The following is a 27,176-nucleotide window of genomic DNA, read 5'->3' as shown; positions in this document are numbered from 1 at the left end:
ATTTGTAGCACTTCAACGACACTGAGCTCCCAGCTTTTGGACCCTGAGTCAACCCCTGCCCCTCAACACTCTGTTGAAACCAGAGCCCTAAGATACTGAGGACAGGAACTGAAACTTCCCTAACTCAGGCAATCAAAAAGGAGGGAGAAAGAAGATCTTTTATTTACAAAAACACACACATTCATGAAGAAACGATTATCAGAAGAGGGAGGGTCAGAGTCCCAATCCCCTGGCTTCATTACAGGGTCCCGATTGTAGAAGTTTGGGTCGCTGCTGCTGGGTTGCCAACGTAAACACGTAGCAGTGCCCACAATGTGCTAAAATGAAGCCATTTCAATCTTTTTTTCTTCTGTGGCTTTATGTGACAAAGTTCACCTGAAGAACATACTTTGATAGACGTGTCCACGATTAGGGAAAATACATTGTTTGCTGGTTGAATGGCCCTTTGATTTTTCTGTTGAAAGCATATGAGATCTCTAAGGCATGAGTATGTTCCCTCTTTTTTAAAAACTTAAGTAATTAACTGCCTTAGTAACAAATTACCTGCAACACACTTAAAAATTGAACACCACCCACTGAGATATTGTGATGCTACGATTAAAAATCTCCTCGTCTGCTGCATGATACCTTTGTTCCATACAAGCTTCTGGAAGTAAACTTGTAAAACTTCAGGATTATGAGAACCCTGGGTTTGTGCATTGTGTAATAACAATATTGTGTAGGAGTAACTGTATACAGCTTCTCTAGAGAGATTAGTATCTCATAAACAAGGTAATTGCTTTATAGTGCCTGTTAACAAGATACCTTTGTCTAATGAGAGACAGTCTATGAATATATACTGAATTGTTGGGAGGATAAGAGCTTACTATGTTATTGGTCCAGTTTTTTCCCAACTGCTGTCCTGAAAACCAATTTAGTTTTCATTTCAGGGGCTTGTGTGGGCCAAGTTGCCAGGCGTTAAAACACCAATTCTCAACTGTAGTATCACAATGCATTGGTTGTGTAGTGTATTGTAAATAGTTTATTACTGAAAAGTTATCAAAGCTTGTAATTTTCACTCCTTTGAGTTTATTTCCTTGATATAGAATAGACCCTTACTTTTTATTATTATTATTATTATTATTATTATTATTATTATTATTATTACTATTTTTTTTTACTTCGTTACATTTTTGTTTTGTTTTTGTAGGGGGGGTAATTAGGTTTTTTATTTATTTATTTTTGAATGGAGGTACTGGGGATTGAACCCAGGACCTTATGTATGCTAAACACACATTTTATGACTGAGCTATACCCTCCCCTGACCCTTACTTTTTAACTCTTACCTATTCAGCTAATAAATACAAAAGTCATTTGTCCCCATTCCTCTTATCTGACCTTTACTTACTGAATAAAATCTCCTTGATTCACAAAAGCAAGGGGGAAAGATCAATGTGCTTTAGAAAACAGTCTTTAGTCAAGGAAATGTGATTTTATTATGTAAATACGTCAGAATTGTAACATGATATTATTAATAGATGCCAGTAAGAATTGTCAACAATTTAAAAATCATGAAGCAATAAACATCCATGTTAGAATAATTTATCCTGACTCCCAAAGTCCTTTAAAATAGAAACTTTAGGTAGTTAACCCAGAGACTGAAGACATGTTCAAGGAATCCTTGATTTTTTTGAATCCTTTGATTTTAGAGAAGAAAATCTACTGATTTTTTTCCCTCTGGATTCTATTTAATACAATGCTGGAACTTGAATATTAGAATCGCTATTAAGTACAGATATGCTGGTTTTGTTTATGCTTTGCTTATGATTAAATAGCTTATTTCACCTGACATTATATTTTATGTACAAGTCTGATTCTTAAACCAGATAGTACTTTCATTAAAGTTGGAATTGCATTCTAATAGAAGAAGCACTAAGTTTAGGATCAGAAAACCTGAATTTGAATGCCAATTTACTATTTGTTAGTTGTATATTTCTGAACATGTTTCATCATTTATGAAAACAAACAAAAAAGTCAACGGTTTGTGTGTGTGTGTGACAATCAAGTAAAATAATATGTGAAAGTGCCTAACACCATGACTGAAATATAATAGATACCTATACAGCCATTTATTTGTTTATTATTCATCTTTTTTGCCACACCCACAGTGGTGTATAATCCTTTTGTATAATTAGTGTTCAATAAATGAAAGATGACCATCTAATTAGGCACTCAAAAGTGCTTGGATGGTTGATTGTGTACTGAGCTGGGATTACTACAAATGGTAACGTAGTTTTCCTCTACACTAAATTTTAATGTCTTGCCTAGCTGGTAAGCCACTCTCCTTAAGGACAAAGAATTCATTCTGTATCCCAATGTGGCTATCAACCTTTGAAGGTTGAGAAATTGTCCCCCATGGTGGGCAGTCCACAGGTTCTCCTTGTCTTAGAGCCAAGCCTTTCTCTTACTGGGAGCTGCTGCTTGAGGAATGAGGGAAAAATGAAACTCATGGAGATCGTCACCTACCAGAAACCACGTTAGCATGACTTCTCCACTCTGTATCTTCTGTTAGAATTACCTTTGCTCAGAGCAGCATCAGTGTGGAAGATGGGTATTTGCACACCTGGTTAGATGTACATGCCATGGTGTATGGTATGTTCTAACAATAAAGAGGAATCTTCTAGGAAATTCCCCTCACTGTATGGTCAACATTGAGAAAAAAACTCTTCTTTTGGACTCTGGTGAGAGTCTGGTTTTTAAGTTCCTTGCTTCTTGGTCAACATGTTGGTTTAAGGAGCCAACTGTCTCTTCTACTAGACGATCCTACTTTTTCACCTTTCAACCTTTCTGTCCTTCTGATCCTAGTTACCCCACATTGAAGAAGCTTGCTGAGAGAAGATCCAATATTCCCATTTATGTTGGAAACACAGAAAGACCTGTATTTTGGAATCTGAATCGGAGTGGTGTCCAGTTGACGAATATCCATGTAGTGCCGTTTGGAATATGGCAGCAGGTCAGACATCCATGTTCTTTCCACGCTTTTCAGTTATGCTTCCTGGAGTAAATTTTAAATGAGGTAGTCACTTTAAAAAAACAAAGACCAACTTTGTACATGGTACGGTGGAAATACATAGTACTGTGTAAATCTCTATTTAAGCTAAAAAAAAAGATGGATTTTCTCTCCATTTATCAATGATATGATTCTATAGTACTGGATAATAAGTCCAGTTCCCAATAAGGGGGGTTTCTTTATAGAAGAGACGACAACTTCTTCAAATATTGAATTAAAAGCCAAACTGATATAAACAGTTGTTGTTTTTATTGCTAAATTCCAGGTGGACAGAAATCTTCGATTCATGATTTTGATGGATGGTGTTCATCCTGAGATGGACACTTGCATTATTGTGGAGTACAAAGGTATTTTCTTATCCTCATCAACAATCCAAAATGAAAAATACTCTCGGAAGGAAGGAAAATAATAGCTATCCAAAATTTCATCCTATGTTCAATTTTTTTAATTTTTTTTTAAGTGATTTTTTTTTTTTTTGGTAGGGGGAGGTAATTAGGTTTATTTATTTATTCTTAGAGGAGGTCCTGGGGGTTGAACCCAGGACCTCATACATTCTAAGCATGCACACTCTACCACTTGAGCTATACCCTCCCCACTTCATCCTATGTTCATCTTCTTCCATCTTCATTTTCCATAGAATATAGTATATTCCATCCCTCTCTAAGAAAAATGGGCTGTCATTCAGATAATCTTACACAGAACAAATTAGCAGTAACATACTCTATGGAGTACCAGGGACAAAGCTTTTTTTCCAAAAGGCAACAGATATTCTATACTTCACCTATAGTAATTTCATCAAAATTGCCTTTATTGAATAACTGCTCTACTTTCATCTTGAAATATTATGTACGACAATCATACACTTCTGTCTTTCATGTGAGAAGATGGCTTTACCCCAAGAGTCATTGAATAAAATTTCCAAAAGGTGAGAGATTTGTGTTGATCTGGTTACTCTTTCCCCTGCATCCTTGGGGGCTCAACATCTGAAAATAGTTAGTGGAAGAAAGTAGTCTATCTACAATCCTAGGGTGGAATCAAGCTAATTGTCCTCATTCAGAACCCACTGAATCAAATAGGATGAATTTATTTACTTGGAAGTTCAAAATGTGCTATTGAAGACTAGATTTTGAAATCTTACTCTCCTTTTTCCTTAGACATCAACAATTCTTCTATAATTGAAGAAGTCAGATTATACAGACTTGAATGGAAGACTTTGTTGGCCTGGGAATTCAAGCTATGGTGTTCAAGATTTCCCCTTGAATACTTATGCCATTTTGTTTTTCCACAGGTCATAAAATACTCAATACAGTGGACTGCACCAGACCCAATGGCGGGAGGCTGCCTATGAAGGTTGATCTAATGATGAGTGATTTTGCTGGAGGAGCTTCAGGCTTTCCGATGACTTTCAGTGGTGGAAAATTTACTGGTAATACTTTATATCAGAGTGATGCCAGAGAGCAGGCATGGCACTTTGCTAAATGCTGTGCAAATAATACAAAGATAATTAATACATGGCCCCTCCCCACAAGAAGCTTATAGTCTTATTGGGAAACCAGACTTGCAAAACACAGATACACAAACTAAAGTTTCCAACTCAAAATATGCTGATGGGGCATGTAAGAAACACTAAGGAGATTAGGGAGCCTCTCAGGAAAAGCCAGGAAGAGACATTTGGGTCATTTGCATTCCTGCTGTAGACCATAGAGCAAACAGGAAGAGCCCAACGTTGGGTATCCAGGCTTAGATGCTCTGAACCTTCTGTAAGTGGTTCAGAAAAGGGTGTGTGCAACTTGAGGTGAGCACATCCCCTTGGCCCTGTGGAACACTCATATGGTGGGGGATGAGGCAGAGGAAGCCCCTCTAGAGTGTGGAGTTACTGGGCACTGGGGAGTAGAGGAAATAGGGAAATAGTGGTCAAAGAGTACAAACTTCCAGTTATAAAATGAGTAAGTTCTGGGGATGTGATGTACAATATGGTGACTACAGTTAACAACGTGCCATATACTTGAAAGTTGCTAAGAGAGTAGATCTTAAATGTTCTCACCATACACACACCGATAAATGGTAATCTTGTGAGGTGATGGACATGTTAACTCACCTTACTGAAGTAATCACTTAGCAATGTATGTGTGTGATGAAATCATAACATTGTATACCTTAAACTAGTACAATGTTATGTGTCAGTGATATCTCAAAGCTAGAAAACAAATGTAGTGTCCAAGGCAGAAGCTCTTCTGCTCTGGGTCTACGGGTAGTGCTAGGGTTGGGATGGGGGAGGCTGTGTAAGTGGTATATTTTGTTCATTTGGGGATCCTCAGTACTTGCCTTTTAAGTGCTCAATATATGTCCACTTAATAAATTAGTATTTTTGGTAAGCGATCTCTGTTTAACCACATGACAGAAATGCCCTTCTTGGAGTGTGAAGAAAGCCTGTCCAGTCCCTTTCTTCTGTAAGTCTGTATCCATTGCCTCCCAGAATGCATTACCACATGAGAGAGAGAGAGAGGGTGCTGTCCTTACAGGGTTAACAGTGTGACTGGGGAGGCAAAGTTCACCTACTAAGGGGTAGCTAGCACCACTCCATTCTTATGTGAGTATGTGTATGTGTGTGTGTACATGCACACATGTACATTTAAAAGGGTCTGGAGTATACCAGAATGTTAGTAGTGGTTCTGTCTAGCTTATGGGTAACTTACTTTTTTCTGTATCCTTGTCTGTGTTGATCAAATTTTCATAACAGTAACAGCAGGAGCAATTCCCTGACACGGTACCCTACAACCTCTGGGTTTTGCCTCATTTCTCAGCTTCTTTTCCTGCCTGCATCCCCATTGCTTGACAAGAATCAGCCCACACTGGCTTGCTTGTTGTTCCTCAAACCCAATACACCAAGTCCATCTGTGCCCCAGCACCGTCATATTTGTTGTTTCCACCCCTGGAGTGCAATTACTCCTGACCTCCACATGGTCGGCGACTTCTCTCTCATGTCTGTCTGTGTTCTATGACTCCAATGTCATCTTTACTAACCACCCCATCTAATATGCCCCTCCATTCCACCCGCAGCTATGCCAGCCACCCTGTATCCCATGGCCCTGTTTTACTTTCTTCCTAGCTCAGCCGTCCTTGAAATGAACTTACTTACTTATTCATTATTTGCTTCTTTCACTAGAATGAATGCTTCATGAGAGCAGGGACCTGCTATATCTTGTTCGCCACTGTATTCTCAGTGCGTACAAATACATCTGGCACGTAGTAGGTGCTCAATAAATATCAATCAAATGAATGAATGAGCAAATGAACAAATCAGCCACCTGTGAGGTAGGCATCCTGATCCCATTTTATGGAGGCGAGGACAGACTTAAAGAGTTTAAGTGGCAGAGCTGAATTTTAATCCTACATCTTAACTGACTCCAAGGTCCGTGCTCTCCACCACGATGCATGGCCAGGGTGTAATAAACATGCCTCACCAAAACAGCAAAGCCATTTCCATGTTAGCAGAGTTAATCATTATGAGAACCCCAGTGCCCTTAAGATGTGCATGCACACAAAATATGACTATTCATGTTGTCCTGTGTGTTCAGCTAAGGTCTCAATGACTGGCCATAAAAAAGGAGAGGGCTCAGTGTCTTTAGCTGTTTTGGGAACACTTTCCTAGTCATCAACTGAAATTTACCAAATAAAGCCACTAATGACACGGACCTTTGCTCTACCTCTGTGTTAGTCAGCTATCAATTTTATCTCCTGAAAGACTTCTAGTCTACCAGAGCTTTTGTTTTTCTGTGATTTCTAAACTGAGGAGACTCTAATCTAAACCCTGTCGTTCCAGAGGAATGGAAAGCCCAATTCATTAAAACGGAAAGGAAGAAACTCTTGAACTACAAGGCTCGGCTGGTGAAGGACCTCCAACCACGAATTTATTGCCCCTTTGCTGGGTATTTTGTGGAATCCCACCCATCAGACAAGTATGGCTGGACATTTAGTGTAATGTATAAATTAATGTGTGCTGGGATGAATGGTTTAGCTGTGAATACAACATGAAATGATAAAGACATTGTGGGGGTCTTAGAACTTATTTAACAAGCTGCCTGGTATCAGAGAACATGAATAAAAACCATACGTGGCAGCCAGAGTTAATTCAGATAGATTTTGCCTGAAAGGATTCTGGAAAGCAATGGGTGTATATTCAGTATATGCCGGGAACTGAACTGAAACTTTTAACCAAGTCATTTAAATTAGTCTCCCGAGTGACACTTGGATTATTATGCCTGTTTGGGTTAGGGAATCTAAAACTCAGAGAGGCTGAGGGTCTTGCCCGAAGTCACCCTGTTGGAAACACTGAAGTTGAGAAGTGAATCTTGGTATGCCTGGCTCCAAAGCTCTTTTCTGTACATCACACTGCATCTCAGAGTAGAAAATTGCATCATTATCAAATTCAAGTTATTTTCTCATTCTGGGGTCTCTGAAAGGATTTCTCTTGCAGCAATATAACTTCTAGGTCTTGCTTTTCATGTGTGCTTTTGGAGGTTCTTGAATTTTCTTTGAAATTATTGTTTAATAACACAGGGAATCACAGAGGAAAAAATGTGATAATGAGTGTGTATATGTCCATGTATGACTGAAAAATTGTGCTGCACACAAGAATTTGACACAACATTGTAAAATGATTATAAATCAATAAAAAATGTTTTAAAAACATTTCTTACATTAAAAAGTTTTTTCATATATATATATATATATACACACACACACACACAAACACATATATATATATGTGTGTGTGTATATATATATATATATATATATATTATTGAAGTACAGTCAGTTTACAATGTGTCAGTTTCTGGTGCACAACACAATGCTTCATTTGATACCTTCCTGTGGATATCACTTAGCTGTCTCATCTCTTCCCAATTTTTCCAGAAAGACTGGCCTAAGGTTAAAAATAATTTCTTTTGATCAGTGCTGTTTCTCATTCACTTATTCATTTATTATTTATTGAGCAGCACTGTGGTAGAGATGAAATGGTGGTCTTCAGAGTTGGGAGAGAAAAGCAATTATAATATAGAATGATAAATGATAAATGATAAATGTTATGATACATGGATGTTCTGGAGGCAGTGGGATACAGATGGGGGTCAGAAAATGGCTACTGGATGAGATTCTGAAGGAAAGTTTTGAAGTATGAGTAGGCACCAACCAGCAAACGCAGAAAGATGCTGAGATGAGAGATTGCAGTTCACTTTAGGGAACTTAGGAGGGTGTATGTGGAGCCCAGTGGGGAGGTGAGGGAGCCAGACAGTGAACACCATTGTGTGCCACACTGCATGGCTTGGATTTTATCCCTGAGAATGAGGAACCCGGTAAGGGAATCTAATGAGGAGCAGAGACAAGATCAGAAGTGCACTGGGGAGTTTAGGTTTTATGTCTTTGTCAGGGGAAGAAAAACAGGAATGTTGATCCTGGAGACCAGTTTGAAAATCATTACAATAATCTAGGATGGAATGATGAATGACAGAGGGGATTGAGAATAGAATTCAGATCCAAGGAATATCAAGGAGGTTGAATTGCAAGAACTGGGAGAAGAACCGGATATGGCGAGTACTTACTTGCAGGACACGTGACCACTAAAAGTGATGCTGCCCTGTAAAGTAATTACAAGCCACACTTCTGTGCATTGGTAGTTGGCAGATGTTACCCTCAGTACCCACAATACCCCTCAGAGGGCGGCATCTGGGTATTAATTTTATTATTATTTTAGAGAGGGAATCAGAGAAGCATCAAGACGTTAAAGAATTCTGTGAATGCCACACGTTATGTTTTAAGAAGAGTAATCTGATAGTATCATGGTTCGGAAGTAGGGAGACCAGTTAGTGAACCATTTTGAGACTAGAGGTAGTAAGAAGATGAGACAAACAGAGGACACTGCTTCAAACTGAGGACCACGCCATTGGGAGGACATTCACACATGTAGGAAAGGAAAAGTTATGGACCTCTTTGGGTGGGAAAAGATACAGACATCTTTGGGGAAAAGTTACTCATGGCTGCAAAATTGATTCCAAGATCACAAATAATATAAGTCACCTTGGTGCTATAGAAATACAAATGCTTATATATGTTTTGTGTTTGTCTGTCTGACTAAAAATATCTATCCAGTCTAGGTAACCAAGTTGTAGCTCAAGAAAGTAAAATCCTCTTTCACAGAAATGTCTGTCTGTGTAACCCATGTCTGATGAAGCATGGTGACAAATCCCATTTCTCTGGACCTCCCTTTTTCTGCTCCAGCAGCACCTTAATTACCTTCCCATATGACACTGAAATTGATTTACAGCTCTTCCAGAAAGGTTGTGGTTTGTAATTAAATTTGGGAGGTGCCTAGCTCTGATCAGTAGCTCTATTAGAAACTAGATCTCAGGGGGCTATGACTGAGAATGTGTATGCTCTTTTGTAAAAGGTGGATTTCAATGGTTTTGAGTGGAAAGACTTTTGATGGGGGTGGTGGGGTGGGAGTGGGTTATAAACAACAGAAATTTATTTTTCACATTTCTGTAGACTGTAAAGTCCAAGATCAAGGTGCTGGCAGATTTGGTGTCTAGTGAAGCCCGCTTCCTGGTTCATAGATGCCTTTCATTTTGGCTATCACTTTACATGGCAGAAGGGGTTGAAAAGACTTACCAGACTTTACTCCCAAAGTTGGGGAGAGCCCCCTCCTTGTAACCTCCTGGGAGGGCTGAGCCCCTTGGGTGGTAGAAAGCTGGGTGGACACTACTGACTAATAGTGTGACCTGTGGCAAGTCACCTGGCCGCTCTAAGCCTTAGTCTCTTTTTCTATAAAGTGAGAGTAATAATGGCAGCTATCTCGTTAGTGTGTTGTGAAGATAAAATCAATCAGTTCATGTTAAAGCACTTAGTATAATTCTTATCAAAAAATATTTAATCATCTATATATTTAAGTAACATTAAACACGAGAAAATGAATCACTATGCTGTATTCCTGAAACTAACACAATACTGTAAATCAACTATACTTCAATTAAGAAAACTGGAAAAAGAATGAAAACATATTAAATAAAAGCATGTGCTATTCCCACCCACTTATAAGAGTCTTGGTACATCTAACTCCAATTCCAATCACTCTGTGATTATACTGAAAAACAAAGTATAAACACGACCCTCTCTGACTAATAGTTCTTCCCTAATCAGGGACATTAGCCCAAACATACTCTTTATTTTTCCTGGGGTAAGTGGAAGGGAATTGGGAATAGAAATGTAGAGGAAACACACAAAAAATTTGCCATTGTTCTAATCAGAATGTCATCTGAAAATAAACGTTCTTATTGGGAATGTTTTTATTTCTCAGGTATATTAAGGAAACAAACATCAAAAATGACCCAGATGAACTCAACAATCTTATCAAGAAAAACTCTGATGTGGTAACGTGGACCCCACGACCTGGAGCCACTCTTGATCTGGGTAGGATGCTGAAGGACCCAACAGACAGGTTTGGCTTAAATATTTATAGAGAGTGAAAATAATTTATGAATTTTTTCAGTTTCATAAGAAAATAAAGGGCATACCTATGGCCTCTTGACAGGTGCCTATTTGTAGGAATATTAAGTTTTTGTTGACTAGCATCCTGAGCTTGTCAGGCAATATCTATGTATCACTATTTAAAATGGAATTCTTACTGTTTGAATCAAACAAGCTATTAAATAAATCTACAGGGGAAAAACTGAGTTTTTTTGTAGTCCTATACAGTAATTTTATTATCCTATATAATCATACTCAAGTGTTTTCCTTATCTCAAAACTTTACTTGAGGATAAAAAGTGAGGAAGTTTTTTTCCATGAAGGATTGTCTTAAGTAAATAAAAAGCAATAAGCAAGAGAGTTAGTTTTCATACCAGCATAAACTCCCAACTGCCAGCCCCATGAATAGTGGATTTGAACAAGTAACAATAGACTGGGAGTTCAATTCAAGAAAAGCTAACATTGATGTCACAGATCTATATTTTTATAAGTGCTTGTCTTAAGCCCAATGGAACCGTAAGCTCCTCACCCCTGTTTAGAAATGGACTAAGTGTAGGAGAATTGGGCACCCATTTACCAAGGGCACACGCCTCTCCTGGTCTTTCCTCTGCAAAGTTGGCATGAATGGCGCCTTCAGCCAATCATGCCCTTTTGCTAACGTCTCATATAAAGCTAGCTCTCAAGTCTGGTCAATTTTCCTTCACAAATCTCTCACAAAGTCATCAGTCATCTCCAACCTCTTCTGCTGTAGCTTTAATTCGACCTCTCACCATCTTTCACCTAGATTCCTGCAGTGGCCCCTGACTTGTCTCTGTGCCTCTACCCCTTGCTCTCCTTTGATCCATCCTCCATGCCAGCCTTTTCGATCTGAACTGGGGAGATCCTAAGGAATAAACCCAATTGTTCCTGGAAAAAAAAAATACTGGTCATAGTACATTGGCAGGTTGTAAAATCAATGACATTGATCACAACCAGCATTTTAAAAAATGAAGTAGAATAAAACAGAATAGAGCAGACCTGAGTACACTGTTCAAGTACATATAACCAAGGTAAGTATTATTTCAGGAAGCTTCTGTGTCATAGGTACCCTTGGTATGTGGATCCCCAGGGTCCTGATGTAAAATATAAATCTTACTGGGATCATGGGCAAGAAGTTTGAAAGCCCCCAGTCTGCATTGCTGCCCAAGAAATCCTTTTTAAATGCAAAACTCTTGCTGTTCCTCTCCCTGCTTGAAATTCCTGAGGATCTCCCCAGTGCCTCTAGGATAAAACAGGTTTTTTAGTCTCCAGATCAAGGATGAGAGAAGTTTTTAATTATTTCACGTTTTAGCAGGGCGTTCAAACAGTCTGTTATTTGGCATTTGCTGAACTGTCCATCATCTCTCTCCAGTTCTCCAGTGTTTGATGACGGTAACTCTCAAACTTGAATGAACATCAGAAAAACCCAAGAAAGTTAGATAAATGCAAATTCCTGGACTCCACCCCCTGAAATTCTGATTCAGTAGATCTGGGGCAGAGCCTGGGAATCAGCATTTGTATCACTGTATCCCACCAAAGCATTCTGGGTAACAAGAGAGTCAGTCTAGTTAGATTCTCAGTGTTAAGACAGAGTGTAAGGGACACAGGGAGACTAAGTGCTTAACTGCCTTGTGAGGGGAGGAGGGGGCAGGAGAGAGCACGAAATGTGATCAAGGAAAGCTCAATCTGAAATCTTAGGCATTTGAGCGATGTCTTAGAGGTTAGGAGGAGGTTACAAGTAGAATAATTAAAAGAAAGAGGATGAGATTTTGGTCCGAGGGAATGGCACATGCTGGAGAAGGGAGGTGTAAATATATAAAGTGTCATGAATTTGGTGAATGCAGATAATTTGAATAAGTGAACAGATATATGCCATTCATTCAGAAATGATTTATTGAGCTCCTTCTGTATACCAGGCATCATACTAGGAAGAGGGAAACTGTGAAAAGTTCCTTCCCTTATGAAGCCATCCATCTACTTGAGTGTAGGGTGGGTAAGGAAGGCAGAGTCGGGCCAGGATCGGAAATGTGTCGTAAGGCAGTCCAAGGAACTTGAGTAAGGAGAGCTTGAGAAAGTTGTAAAGCAAAGAAGGAACATGACTGCATTGTGTTTTAGAAAAAACATTTCAGTTTGCAGAAGAACATGTCCTGGGGAAGAGGCTTCAGGGAGAAGAACTAGAGTCAGGGAGGCCAGCTGGGAGGCTGTGGCTTTATCCAGGAAGAGATTAGTGAGGCTCTAATCTGAGACAGGGCAGGGGATTGGAGAAGTAGATTTGAGATGTACTTAGAAGTTAGAAATTTTAGCATTTGATAAGTAATTTATTACCAAAACTAGCACATCTCTAGCTTTGGGCAAGCAGTGGATTAAAAGTGTTGTTTTGAGAAGTAGAACATAGAGACATACCATTACTTGCCAGATCTTTACTAGACAGGTGCCTAGTCTTCCCGTCCTCATATTTTCCTTATCCAGATCACATCCTGTTCCATTCCCAGGATTAAAGTTTCCACCTTCCATGCAATAATACATCTTCACACTGGATGGACAGCTCTAGGAATGTCAGGGAATGCTCTTGTCTGTGTTGCTGACTAGGTTCCAGACAGAACTGTCCATCTGTCTGTCAGCTGTGGTTTGACTAGTGTAGATACAAAACTGTATATTAGAGGCACAAAATTCTGGGTATATCTCATAGATAGGCTAAAGCCACTCCTGTGTTCAACAGATACTTACTTGGCCCCTTCTATGTGCCAATCATGTTGGCTGCTTTCATCAAACTTACATTCCAATGGAGGTGGAGGGCAGGGCGGGAGTGAGCAGACTTCCACAAAGTTAAGATGACCACATTATATCCAACATTTCCATAATTTAGTTGTTTTGAGCCAAAAAGGTCCAAATCAGTGGCTTTCCAGCTCTTTTTTTTTTTTCACAGACATGGACTTTTATCTTTAAATGAATGTGCTGACTTGGAAAGTAACAAGAGCTGTCCTGGTTTAGGCTGGAGTGGGGCCCTGCCCCTCAGTGTTCCCTGAGACGCATCTGTGGGACCCCCGGGGATTATCTGAGCTGTCTTGAAGCTACTCACCTGGTTGACTGTGGATCTTGAAGTGCTAACATCTGCCTTCCTGAATTGTTGCTTCTTCTTTCATGTTCTCTCATCTTTGTGTCTTTAAGCAAAGGCATCATAGAGCCTCCAGAGGGGACCAAAATTTACAAGGACTCCTGGGACTTTGGACCATATTTGAAAATCTTGAATGCTGCTGTAGGAGATGAAATATTTCTTCACGCTTCCTGGATAAAAGAATACTTCACTTGGGCTGGATTTAAGGATTATAACCTGGTGGTCAGGGTACGCTCTTAAGTATTACTTGTCTTCGCTTTCCTGTATTATGGAAATATATGAAAACCCCTTAGGATTGTAATTTGTTTCTCAATAAGCATTCATTAAGCCCTACCGACTGCCTGACAGAAAACAGATTTGACAATGTGCTACAACAATCCCTTGTTGACAACGTAGGGGACGTTCTGAGGTCCAGCTCAGTTTCTCTTCTAGAACATTCTGTTTCCTCCTATCACCATGTGTTAGTTGCTGTTGTTTTTGTTCTGTGAGTGTTTCATTGTGTTATGTTTGTTATGGCAGAAACGGCTATTTACTGGGGAACTGGAAGGTGGGCTCCACTGGAGAGGTGGTGTCCAGTAGAGACATAGAAGCAAGTAATCCTTACCGGCAGCTGTGGGAAAGACTGACCTGCCCAAACCATGAGGTCAGCCACGATCTAGAACTTAAATTAGCCCCAGCCCATACACACAGATCTCACAAGCCAAGTGGTTCCGGTTACCAGCCAGATCACCAAAACCGAGGGTGTTTCCAAAAGCAAATTAATTACCAACAGGCAGGAGATGCAAGAGAAAGAGGAGGCCTGAAATGGGCTGGGAGTACCTGCACTGCTTATGTGATGTTTTATCTGGCTTATATAGTGCCTGAGGTTGTGCATGGGGAGCAAAGTTCAAAGAAACCCTCCTGAAATGGAGGGTTCATTCATACCCTTGGAAACAAAGATTGGTTACCCTCAGGGTAAGGACTATTCCCAAGTTTACCGTTACCTAAACGTCAATACTGGGTACCAGGCAACACTTAGCATTCTCGAAACCTGGGGTCAGTGCCAGTCTATGACGAACTTTTTGCCAGTCACTAATGAAATAAGGGTGAGTATGCATGTGAGTGTGGTTACAAAGTTAATTCTCTTTCCTTGGGATGCATTGTCATTATTCCAAGATAAGGTCCTTTCTATTTTTGAGGCATGATAGCATTCTTCCCTTAATGAAATAAAAGGACAGTAGATGTAAGAATTTTTTTTAAGTCCTCACTTAGCAAAATAAAATATTGATGCCCCATTAGCTCCCAAATATTTTTTTAGAAAATTGTCTTTGAAATCGAAGACCTGGGCAACACTGGTCTGAATGATATTTTCAGTAGAATAATTAGTCTGAAAAAGAGGAAACATTTGGAATTGTTAGTGGAATTATTTATGTTTAGCTGCTATATGATAATGAGGAACATTTCACATTTTATTCATTTTTTTAGCCTGCTAATATGTGATATTTGATATCTTGTTACTAATAGTGCTTAAGATGGTAACCTCTGTAAATTTGAAGTCGGCGATATGAAGAAATTTTGCTAGTGTAGAAGTTGAGAATTTGAATTCTGTTTGGGAAAGAGGAGAGGGAGAGAGAAGTTAAGGGGGGAGGGTAGAGAGTTGGGGGAGGAGGAGAGAGCAGAGAGGAGAGACTCTTTATATATTAACTCCAGTTCATTGCTGTCATTTAAAGGCATTTAGGTCTTGTACATTCTGAAATTTTTTAAGGACTTTGACCACTAAATTGATATGCTTCTTCCCTTTACCATGTTGTCATTTGCACAGATGATTGAGACAGATGAGGACTTCAACCCTTTTCCTGGAGGATATGACTATTTGGTTGACTTTCTAGATTTATCCTTTCCAAAAGAAAGACCAAGCCGGGAACATCCATACGAGGAAGTAAGCGAACACCGGTGGAAGTGCTCCTTTCCTTCCTTCCTGCCTTCCTTCCTTCTTAAATAAACTCTTTATTTTGGAATAACTTTAGATTTACAGACAAGTTGCAAGGATGGCACAGAGCATATTGTTAACATCTGACTTCACTGTGGTACCTTTGTCACAACTAATATGCTGATATTGAAATGTTATTCTTAACTAAACTCCAGACTTGCTTCTTTTTGAGTAATTAGCAAAGATTGGCTTTTCAACTTGCTTCCTTCCCAACAGCTGACCCACCTCTGCTGTTACAAGACCTGCAAGCACTGATCTCCGCCTTCCTTTTGTTTTTTTCCTCCAACCTTGTCTCCTTCCCCAAACAGACCTTGTGAGTGGCTCTGTAAAGGGAGTTAAGCCAACATAAACCAACATGTATTTTGTTGAGCTCCAGTTTTGAGCAAATCCATCACCCGTGGCAGAAGTGAGGTTAAAAGCCGGGGCTTTGGGTACAACATCAAGATCAGATGGGTGCCCCACCCCTACTGCTTAGGGTTACGGATTATGACTCTTTGCATCCCTGTCCAATCCAAGACTTGGGTTGGTTTTTTTTCCTCTTCCATTGGGCTTCTTCCCACCTTACCAGTTTGTTTTTTTTTTTTTAATGAGAGTCAAATGACATATATATGACATGCATTGTAATTTTAAATTCGATATAAATGTAAGAATCACTAAATAAATTAGCAGGATATATAGTCTGCCCTTAAGTGTATTACACGTGCCATATAAATGTATGATGCCTTAATTGTAGAGGCTTAAATGTCCCTCCATGTAATAGATGTGTTATTAAACTACATTTTCATAATTTGACTTGTATTTTTATGTTTAGTACTTGCTAGTGAAGAGAATCCTATGCTGAAACTTCATTAAAACCAATAATCCACTGCCTGCTTTGTGGATTAGAAAAAAAAAAACTGGATTTTCACATATAGGAAAACCCTACTATGTGAAACATCCATTTTAAGCAAAATGAATCTGATAAATGTATTGCTTTATTTACCAAATACATACATAACTTTCTCTGTGCCAAACACAGCTTCATAAATACTGAGTCATTTAATACAACAACCACCTTATGAACAGATACTATTATACTCCCCATTTTCAGATGAAGAAAAGGTCATACCGAGAGGTTAAATAACCTGCCCAAGGTCAAATAGGCAGTGAATCATGTTGCAGGGGTTTGACCACAAGCGTTCTAGCTCCAAAGTCTGTGGTCTTCAGCCACTGTGTTGCTTCTCAAATCTGAATTTACAAAACCTATGAATTAAGGTCTCTGTTGGCTGTAAAGGAGATTCATCTTTGGAATTTTTTAGATCACAAGTTCCTTTAAAACATTTCATTGAAAAAAATCACTTTTTCACAGCTTTTCATAATGCATCTGCTGGATAAAGCAAGCAACAGCTCTCTCGCAGATTTAAATGCACCAGGGGGTAAATCATCATACCTGCTGCGTACATATTGGCCCATACTTTGACTCCCAGTACTTTTATCTCCCAGGACTTTAGTGAAATTTCTATATGTTTGAGGTTTCTTTGAAGAGGTGGTACCTATACTTGGAAGAACTCCTTTCCTTGCTACCTGGACTCTTTTCATCTTGCCTTTTTTTTTCTTTTTGAGGAGGGGCATTCATTGCCTTTCAAACTCATAAGTATATTTTCTATCACACCAACTCTCTGTCTTTCCTAGATGCACGGCTCCTGTAGCTGTCCATCCTCCTGCTCCAATCTGGAGGGTCTCCTCGCTAAGTCTGCCACCCATCTGTCAACCTGTGACATCGCTTGACCACTTCTGGACCCCACCCATGTGTTCACCCCCTTAGCTTTCCTCCTTGGTGGGACTTTCTGCTTAAGTATCTGCCAAAGAAAGCTTGCATGGGAGCTAAGCTGTAAGTGCTTTCCTGCCTGATGTTGCACAGTAGCTGGGCTGAACACACAATGCACTTTCTACCTTTGCATTGCTCCATTGGCTTCCAGTTGTATGCAATGCTGCTTACCTCTGGCTCTTCTTTCTTCCACTGTAGATGACTTTTAAGAATTAAGGGCTTAATTAAAATAGTTCTGGTTCAAGGAGGGAAAAAAGAATTAAAGGATTAATCTATATTTACCCCCCCAAAAAAAAATCTTTTCAAGCTGATTTAGGGCTCTCTGTATAAGTGTGGCATTTGTTATCCAGCAGGATTTACTTGAAGGCAGGGGTTACACGCATAAATGCTCACAGATTGACCTGAGGCAGATCTTGCAAACTGGTGGAGCTGGGTGGGGACTGTGTCCTGTGGGAAGCAAATGTCAGATGGGAAGGGAGCAGCCCCGATTAAGTTCCAGTTGATCTCCTGAATTTTCCTGAGAACTTGGACATCTGGATTTTCATGTGAGAGACCCAGATTTATAAATTAAATTTATAAACTGAAAGCTCATTCAGTTTTTTTAAGGGACTGTAAGCTGTATGAACCAAGAGCTAGACTGTATTTGGACAGATTAAGTGATGATGGTGAGGAGCCAGCTATTGGGCTGAGGGACCCCTGAATACCAAAATGTGGAGGTCCTTGCTCTGGGGCATCCCAAATACACTCCCTGCTCTCCTTCCCCCTGCAAAATTGGTTCTATTTGTTCAGAGAACTGTCTGAATGTATTTGGCCCGGGAGCCATGCATAGGCATGGGGAAGGGGTCAACTGTTTCATGTCCATACTTTTGTGGTCTGTTCCTGCTGTCAGCCCCTACCTACTGCTCTCCTTCCGCATCTGAACATCCTTCCACATACTCTCTGAGATTCTGCTGCCTCTGCCCTCTTCTTCAGGCGCCACTCACCTTCCTGCTTTCCAAATTCACATTAATTTGTTGAAATGTCCTACCACGCACCTTGTTTCTTCTTGACTGGCACTTCATGCCTGTGCAATTGCTTGGTCAACCCTTCAGTCGAGCCTGAAAGTGTGCAGAGGACAGGTTGTGCATGGGACCTGTCCATCGTTTTGAACTTGAAGTCCTTTCTCAGCTCCAGTGACTCTCACCCTCATTTTCTTCACTTCTGATTGTTCTTCTGCATTCTTCCAGGGTCTTTCTTTCTCCAGCCACCACTTAAATCTCTTGTTTTCCTCCACGGTTCTGTGCTCAACCCACTCTTCTTCTCAAGTCTGTATCTGGGTGAACTCATCTGCTGACACCACTTCTCTGCTAATGACTCCAAAAATCCATAGGTCCTGCCCAGACTTTGCCCAGCTCCCTCCGACACTGTCCAACTTTGGGTTCCTGATAGTTGATCACTGGCTAGATAGCATCACCTAAATGTCCGAATCCCTGGTACCTTATTTTCCAACGTGTTTAAAATTCAGCACCTCATCTCCATTCTCCTAAAACTGCTCTGTCTCCTTTTCTATCTTGATGACTGGCAATATCAATGCCTCCCCCTTACCTGCCCCTGCCCAGGATCCCAGCTAGAAACAAGGGTGTAATCGTCACCTCTTTCCTTTCCCGTCACCCCCAAATCTAATCAATCACCCAGACCTTCCCATTTTACACCCTAACCATTTCTCAAAACCCCCTTGATTCTCCCACATGCTCTTTTCCAGATTGAAAGGTCAAGAAAGGCCATCTCCTGTCCACTGTGAGGAACTCGATCTTGACACTTCACCCTAGCTGGGCAGTCCTCAACTTGACAAACTGTGCAGTTACGTTTCTAAGTCTCTGTTGGCAAAACAAGAGATCCTTTGACCTGTGTTTGTGATCTTGGTTCACAATGGACGTAGTTGTTTTATAGAAATGGTGTAGGAAAGAGAAGTAAATCCCAAAGGCCAATCTTCTGATCATTCTGTGTCATTTACTAGCCTATCATTTATGATAATGTTGCCTCTACCGGCATTAGCATGATATTTATCAGGAGAAAAAAAAGTAATGTCAGATACTGAAAGCTCCTTGTAAATCTTAACACAGGTACTGAAGAAGGGTTAAAACCATGTCTAATTTTAGGGTACCTTCCCTTCATGCTACTTCATGCTCTTTTTATGAATTATCTCGTTTTTTCCTCACCACAGCCCTGTAACAGTGGAGACGGAGGCATAGCACGATTAGTAAGGTCGCATGATTAATAAGGGCTGGGCTAAGACTCAAAAATCATCTGTGCTTGTCTCGTAACCCTGTGCACCTTTGACTATTCAACAGATCCTGTGTCAGGAGTTGGGATTCTTGAAAGGTAAGGGCCTTGACCACTGAATTAAGGTAATCTTGCTCTGTGGCAGGCCTTGTTTTAAGTATTTTATATGCCCTGACTCAGTGGATCCTCACAATAATCCCATGAGGAATGTTCTATTATCTCCGTTTGATAGATGAGGAGGCAAGGCACAGAATGGTTGCCACGATTACACAGCCAGAATGTGGATTTGAAATCAGCAATCTGATCTATCTGTGCTCTCAGCCACTCTGCTCCCCCAGCTCCTGATCCATTTCCTGTTTCCCTTCCCTCCATTTCTGCTGCACTCGGGACCCCCCTTTACTCTCCTTCCGCCTGTGATATCTACCTCGGTAGGTTTTTCTCCTTGATTCCTCAAACCCCTGCTGCTATAGGCAGCTGCTTCTCTTAGGGACACGAGGGGTTGATACTCTGTGCTGGCGCTGAGGCACCCTGCTGATTGTCCATATCTGTTTCAGATTCGGAGCCGGGTTGATGTCATCAGACATGTGGTGAAGAACGGTCTCCTCTGGGATGACTTGTACATCGGATTCCAAACCCGGCTTCAGCGGGATCCTGACATATACCATCACCTGTAAGTCTGAACATGCCTGTTGTGCCCTTGGCTGCTTCAGAAGGTGTCGTGGGTGTCTAAGCAGAGTCAGTGACTGACTATGCCCCCCAGTGTTGGTGGATATATGAGATTCCACCATTCAAGCTTTGTTTCTTTGTTACCCTGTTGAAAAGCAAATCTAGTTAGGAAAATAACATTTTAAAGAGTCATCATTGATACATTCAGGCAAATGTGTTTCAGCCTCTTCTGAAAGTGGTTTATGGTATCAGAAAGGGAAGGACATTGTGAGGGGGAAAGGATGTGTTTGGCCTAGATAAGAATGAGGATGGGGTGATCATTGAAGACAGTCATTTCCCATGTCCCATTTGCCCGTGCCCAACTCTGAGCATGCATTTGGTGAACTAGTTGATTGAGGGGAATGGTCCTCTGAGTTCTGCCTGCCTGCACTTCTGAACCATGTAAATGTCTCCTTGCAAAACTATATATGTCAGGGAGGGTATAGCTCAGTGGTAGAGTGTGTGCTTAGCCTGGGTTCAATACCAGTACCTCCATTAAATCAATCAATCAGCCTAATTACCTTATCCCTCAAAATTGATTTAAAAATTTAAAAATAAATTTATAAAAAAACTGTACACGTCTTTAAGATTATATTTGGAATCTTTGAGTCGAAATGTCAGAAAGGCCCATTTGCCATTTTTGTATTCACAAAGTAATCAGCAAGAGGAAGAATATTTGCTTATCATGACCACTGACCCTCTGAAAAGTGCAGGAATTTAATTGTACATGAGCAAAATCTATTATCTAGCTTCTGCCTTGAGCTTGTAAACGCAGGCATGTCTTAAAAGCTCTTTTTAATTTTTTCTCTTCTTGAATGTTTTGAAATTATTTTTAAAATATTTGAAGAATGTAGAAACATATAAAAGGAAAAAATGCTACCCTTCACCTCCAGCAAAACCCCATTTCCTGCCTTTTCCTCCACCCACTCTCCAGGATAATGCTTGATAACAGCACAGTGTGCATCATCCTAGATTGACTTCTGAGCATATCAACATTTCTCTAAATTGAATTCATTCTCAATAATAATGTTCCATATAGTGGGGGTGGGAGGGTTATAGATGCTGTCGTTTTTTAAAGGTAATCCTAGTATATGTGTTTTGTAATTTGCATTTTTTACTCATCAGTGTATCTTCAGTGTCCCTAGTGTTGGGACACACAGATCAACCTCAAATATTTTTATCTATTAAAGTATAATCAGTTACAATGTGTCAATTTCTGGTGTAAAGCATAATGTTTCAGTCATACATATATACATATATTTGTTTTCATATTCTTTTTTATTTTAGGTTACTACAAGATATTGAATATAGTTCCCTGTAACCCCAAACATTTTAACAGCTGTAAAACATTCCAAGTTTTGTTCATTTTCAACAGAACTTACACCTGACTTCTTGTTCTGGAAAAAAATGAACGTAGCCACTTTGGGTGAGAATCAAATCTTACTTTTTGTAAGAAAATAATTCCACCTTGAACACTTATGGGATATTGATGCTAAAGACTTTTTTGTTCTATTTTTTTGGTAAGAGAACCCATACGTACATGTAAGAGAATCCCATAATGAGTCCTGGGAAGCAGTCATGGCCCAATTTATCTTTGTTGCTCTTAAAATGGGATTTGTGAGTTTGTTAAATATTTTTCTGATCATAAAAATAATACATACCTACTACAGAAAATTTGAAAAAAAATGTTTAAAATACAAAAAAAAATGCAAATAATCCCATCATCCAGAGAGAACAGTTTATAGCTGGGTGTTTTGTGAATCTTTCTGTGTTTATATGCATAAATACATGAACTTTTTTTTCTATAAAGAGGGGATAATACTTTACGTACTTTTGAACCCGCATGTTTACTGAACAATCTTGGATCCACCCTGTAAGTTTCTAACCTGTCACTATTTGAAAACACTTAAAACACTATTTGAAACAATAATTTGGCAAATAAACCCGGAAATGTGTCTTGCTCACTTTCATAGTAATCTCTTAGGATAGATTCCTAGGAGCGGAGCTGCAGGACCCAACATGCACAGTGTGTACACTTTGGGTGCACTCTGCCTAATCTTTATTCAGGAAGCCAAGCCCTCCTTCCCAGAAATAGTGCATAACCCGTTGATGTGCACCCTCACCAGTACCCCAGGTCCTAATGCTTTCATGTACAGAATATAAATCTGTATTTTTACATATAAGAATTCCTTAAAGCAAGGCACGTCACAGAAAAATAAAAACAAGACAGACTTACCATGTTTTAGAGGACTGCATTCAACACACTGAAAATGCTGAGCTCCATGGCTCCGTGAACTTCTGAAGCTGTACAGAAGTGCTGTCTCTTAGAGAGAACTGAGTACCAGGTCCTGAAACAGATCTTGATGAAACAATAGGCATGGAGGTTTCCAGAATATATTTTTCTGCTTTATCTCTTTTACAGGTTTTGGAACCATTTTCAGATAAAACTCCCCCTAACACCACCCAACTGGAAGTCCTTCCTGACATGCTATGAACAGAGCAGAGCTGAGATTTCCCAGGTAAAGCATCCCATAGACCTGGGAGACACCCTTATCATATGTGCTATCACACTCTCCAGCATCTGAATTCAGCAGGCACCATGGCTGGCAGAAAGCCTGACTTTCGGGGGAATGAGAGGAGCTAACATTAGAAGAAGAACATTTAAGTTTAAAAATAAGTAAATAAAATGAGTAGTGAGTACATCCAGCCCAAAATCCATGGAATCTTTGGTCTGGTTGAGGTGAACATACAGATTAATAAATAAGACAAAAATTATCCTAGGTGGTCAGTGAGTGTTCAGAGTTAAATCCTGAACACATGAAGGAAAGCAGCAACTAAAGACAAATACTGTTTGATTTCACTTATACCTGGAATCTAAAAAACAAAGCAAAAGAACAAATGTAAAAAAACAGAAACAGAAATATAGATGTAGAGAATGAACTGGTGGTTACCAGAGGGGAGATGGGTGGAAGGAGGAAAGAAGTGGATGAGGGAGATAAGAGGTACAAACTTGCAGCTGCAAAATAAATGAGTCACCAGTATGAAATGTACAAAGTGGGGCATATAGACAATAAATATGTAATATCTTTATATTGTGACATTTCATAACTAGACTTATTAAGGTGATAATTTTGAAATATGTAGAAATACCTTTCTAGGCTAATGGAGATCAGCTTGTCTGGCGTGAATCAGATTTGACAGTCCTTCCTACCACTTGGAATGTGATTTTATTAACTGAACCACAAAACCTGTTTCCATATATTTGTTCTTGGAACGATAACATAATATTACTATAAATACTATAGTTTATTTATATATTCATTTATTCCGCAAATGGCTATCTCATCACATTGTATTGCAATAATCTGTTGTCCCTTCTGGTTAGTAGACTCTGCATTTCTTAAAAGTAGACACTCTGCCTTCGTACACTAGTACTCAGCCCAGTGCCTAGTGCACACATGCTTTTATCTGTAATATACATTCAAGGAAGAAAGGAACAAGCAAATTTCTGTCTCCCACTGTCAGTGTGACTTGCCTCTTAAACTAGGCTGCAGTGCCCTTACCAGTAAAATTAAGGAACAAAATAGAACATTCTTTTCAGCTGTAAAATTCTTTGTTCCATACTCTAGTCTAGCACAAGGCATTGGGCCAGATCTTCTAAATTATGATTATTGGCTGGAAGGGATGCTAAGGGAATTCACATACAACTAGATTATAAGGTAGACTTAACAAGCATTATATTTGGTGTACACACTAAGTGTTGGGAAGAGAGATTACAGCTGACTTTTTGAGATGACCAGGAAGAACATTATGGAAAAGGTAGTATTTCAGGGGAATAGGGAGGTGGTGTTAGGAGAGCATCTTGAAGTTTGGAAAATATTTTTAATAAGCTGAAATGGAAGGAGAGATGATAGACAGAATATTCCAGACAGGAAGAGTGGGTGAAGTTAAAAGGTGGAAAAATTCAAGGTGAGTTGGGGCAATGGCAAGTCCTCCTGGTGGGACAGAGAAGAACGGAAAAGCAGGAATGAGGTGTGAGTGACCCTGGAAGAACAAAGAGTCCACAGGCTCAGTGGAGATGCTGAGCAGGTTCAGCAGCTGTGAAAAAGCAGGAGGCATTAAAGGGAAGGAGGCAAGTGAACAACAGACACCAAGTCCAAGATCTTGGAGGTGGAGCAGCTCTGAAAAAAGGCAGGTCAATGGTGTTTCTGTGTAAGTGGTGAATGAGATGGAGCAGAGATGAAGGTAATAGGAGTCGGGAAGTCAATGTGTGCAGCTTAGAGTTGCCTTATCAAGGAGGCAATAAACATGGTGGTCAACACTTCAGACTTGGAAACTGACTTCTTGAGTTCCAGTCTTGATTCTGTTACCTGCTTTGTGACCTTGGGCGAAATCTGTCTCAGATTTTCATCTGTGAAGTGAACGTAATAATAGCACCTTCCTCAGGGCTGTGTCGGATTAGTAAGGCCCTTCTGGAAGAGTGAGTGGCATGTGGTGAGTGAACAATAGATGCTAACTGTATCAACTGTATGAAATAAACAGGAGAGTCATGTGACCTACAGCTAGGAACTTGGGGAACCTGTAAAAAGTTGGGAGGAGAGTCAATTCCAGTTCCCATTCCAGTTTTAGATTCTCTCTTAAACCTTAATGCATCATAGACTATGTAACCCACACTAAAGAATAAAAATAAAACTCACCCCAGTGCAATAAAAAATGAAAAATATTAATACAAGCCATACTGTTTTTCATTAGTAATATCTTTAATTCACAGGGATAAGCAACTTGAAAAACTCAAGAATTTCCTGATGCTGCATCTTGGACACAGAAGTTTACACCAAAGAGACTATGTCTTATTGACATCAGCAACGGATAATTACATGTTTCATTTGGGAGATATTCACTTATCTTATCACTACATAGCCAGATGATTAATATGGTACTCATTCCACCCATAATTCTCTGTACAATAATCAGTGAACACAACAGGGACAAATTCTCCATGGAAAGCAAAGACAATGGGAGGAGATAAAAACCCAAGCACAGAAGAAATGGAACAGGAGGAGAAAAGGTTTCCTAGAAGACAATGAGGAAAAAGGAAAGGGGTAGGAAAGCAAGAAGGTCAGGTTAGAAGAAGAGAATAAAGAAGAGTAATAGATAGGTGAGAGGCCATAAGAGGAAAATAGGGAGGAGAAAAAATTAAGATGAATTTAAAAAGAAGAATGTACAAATTGATATTTTGTTCCTTAGATAGAGTCCCTGAATATCATTGAGGAAGATGTGTTCATGAGCTGTTTTCAATTTTTCAGAAAGTTTTGTTGAAATCATGTATTTACCCAAACAAGGCTTCTGTGGCTATCCTAAAAGGTAAAATTCCATTGGGGCTGAAATTGTTTTGATTCAGTGACAAAATTCGTTATTTAATGCAGATTATAAATCCTAACAAATAGAAATGTCTTTGATTAATTAAAAAATATGAACACTAGCTAGTAATGAGTTTTGTAGACAAAAATCTTTCAAAATCCATATAATAATCAACAGAGACCTGTGTCTTGAAAAAGTTTGGAAATCCTCTTCTGAACATTTAAAAACACTGTTGCAATGGTTAAAATATGCTGCTAATTTATCTGTTTCTGCTGGTGTCTGTTGTTTTTGAAGCTATTCCCGTGATTGAGACACATATGCACAAATTTATCTGTAGGAAAATGTGATGGTTAACTATGTTTCTATCTTACATGTTGATTTTTCCAATACACACACGCACACACACACACAGACACACATTCACAGAGACTCTCATTGATTTAAATATCAAAATCGATCTTCTGATTATGTACACTCCCTCTTTAATTCTGAAGATCCAAGAATCTAATGGTGGAATTTATCTCCTTAAATCTCTAAGTTCACACTTAGTAATAGAAATGTTAATTATCTGCTTCTCACTAAGATGAACACTAATGATGTTTGATTGTTCTGATTCACTCTACATATTATTCATAATAAAAATGCTTGGAATTCAGGGATTATATTTTGTGATTTACATAATATGTAGTAGTAAGTTATTCAGTGATCACTAAAAATCAATGTAATGTGGATCCATAGATTATATGTTAAAATGTATATGATGAGCAAATAAAAGATTATTTTAAAATATGGATTTGTTTTCTCGCCACCAAACCTGTCTTTATTCTCCTGCTTTCTCATCATCTCCTTCTGATATTCTGACTCCAGCAATGCTTTGATTTTACCAACACCTTCAGTCTGTTGACCCTACATTTCCTCATTTGTGTCCACATCATCCCCCTCTTTCTTTTTCTACCCTACATCACCTGCCCTCTTTCCATCTCTCATATCTCATTTCTATGACTTAAGTCCCAAATTATGAAATCATCCTTTATACCTTGCTAACATCCACTGCATCAGCAAATCCTGTCACTTCCACCCTCCAAATATACCCAGAGTCTAATGGCTTTCCACCACCACCACTGCTATCAAGATCAGGAGAAAAAGGAAACCCACAGAGATGTAGTCTTGGCATTAGGGGTGGATTTTCCCAATGTCATGAATAGACATCTGTCAATTCCAAAAAAGGCCAACGAGTTGAATGACTTGAAACTGACTTAGAGCCACTCAAGGGAGTGCTGGGAAAGCCCTTCACGAGGAGATGACTTGCAGGCTGCACAGTTCAATTGCAAAGCCACTTTAGAGGGTGCCAGGGAAGCTGCTAGCTG

The 27,176-nt window shown here is 39.5% G+C and overlaps 1 protein-coding gene across 14 annotated transcripts in view; it reads left to right on the top strand.

Annotated features, from left to right (window-relative positions):
- LOC105084186 (cytidine monophosphate-N-acetylneuraminic acid hydroxylase) overlaps positions 1 to 26,600 on the top strand; it is a 216,769-nt gene extending 190,169 nt beyond the window's left edge. For 12 of the 14 annotated variants that reach the window (XM_045509555.2, XM_074348187.1, XM_074348191.1 and 9 more), the window contains 10 exons: positions 2,845 to 2,992; positions 3,315 to 3,396; positions 4,338 to 4,475; positions 6,873 to 7,008; positions 10,404 to 10,544; positions 13,759 to 13,933; positions 15,507 to 15,623; positions 20,298 to 20,413; positions 22,871 to 22,967; positions 25,220 to 26,600. In XM_045509555.2, coding sequence (XP_045365511.1) covers positions 2,845 to 2,992; positions 3,315 to 3,396; positions 4,338 to 4,475; positions 6,873 to 7,008; positions 10,404 to 10,544; positions 13,759 to 13,933; positions 15,507 to 15,623; positions 20,298 to 20,413; positions 22,871 to 22,967; positions 25,220 to 25,225 — 1,156 coding nt within the window. In that variant the 3' untranslated portion in view covers positions 25,226 to 26,600. Of the gene's footprint in view, positions 1 to 2,844; positions 2,993 to 3,314; positions 3,397 to 4,337; positions 4,476 to 6,872; positions 7,009 to 10,403; positions 10,545 to 13,758; positions 13,934 to 14,224; positions 14,349 to 15,506; positions 15,624 to 19,811; positions 19,843 to 20,297; positions 20,414 to 22,870; positions 22,968 to 25,219 lie in introns of those variants that run through there. The other 2 variants (XR_012500997.1, XR_012500998.1) reach the window with 2 other exon arrangements.
- The last annotated feature ends 576 nt before the right edge of the window (positions 26,601 to 27,176 follow it).

This window comes from Camelus bactrianus, chromosome 20 (assembly GCF_048773025.1).
Source record: "Camelus bactrianus isolate YW-2024 breed Bactrian camel chromosome 20, ASM4877302v1, whole genome shotgun sequence".
NCBI lineage: Eukaryota > Metazoa > Chordata > Mammalia > Artiodactyla > Camelidae > Camelus > Camelus bactrianus.
The sequence above is the reverse complement of the archived record's forward strand: the minus strand, read 5'-3'. Positions and strand labels throughout refer to the sequence as shown.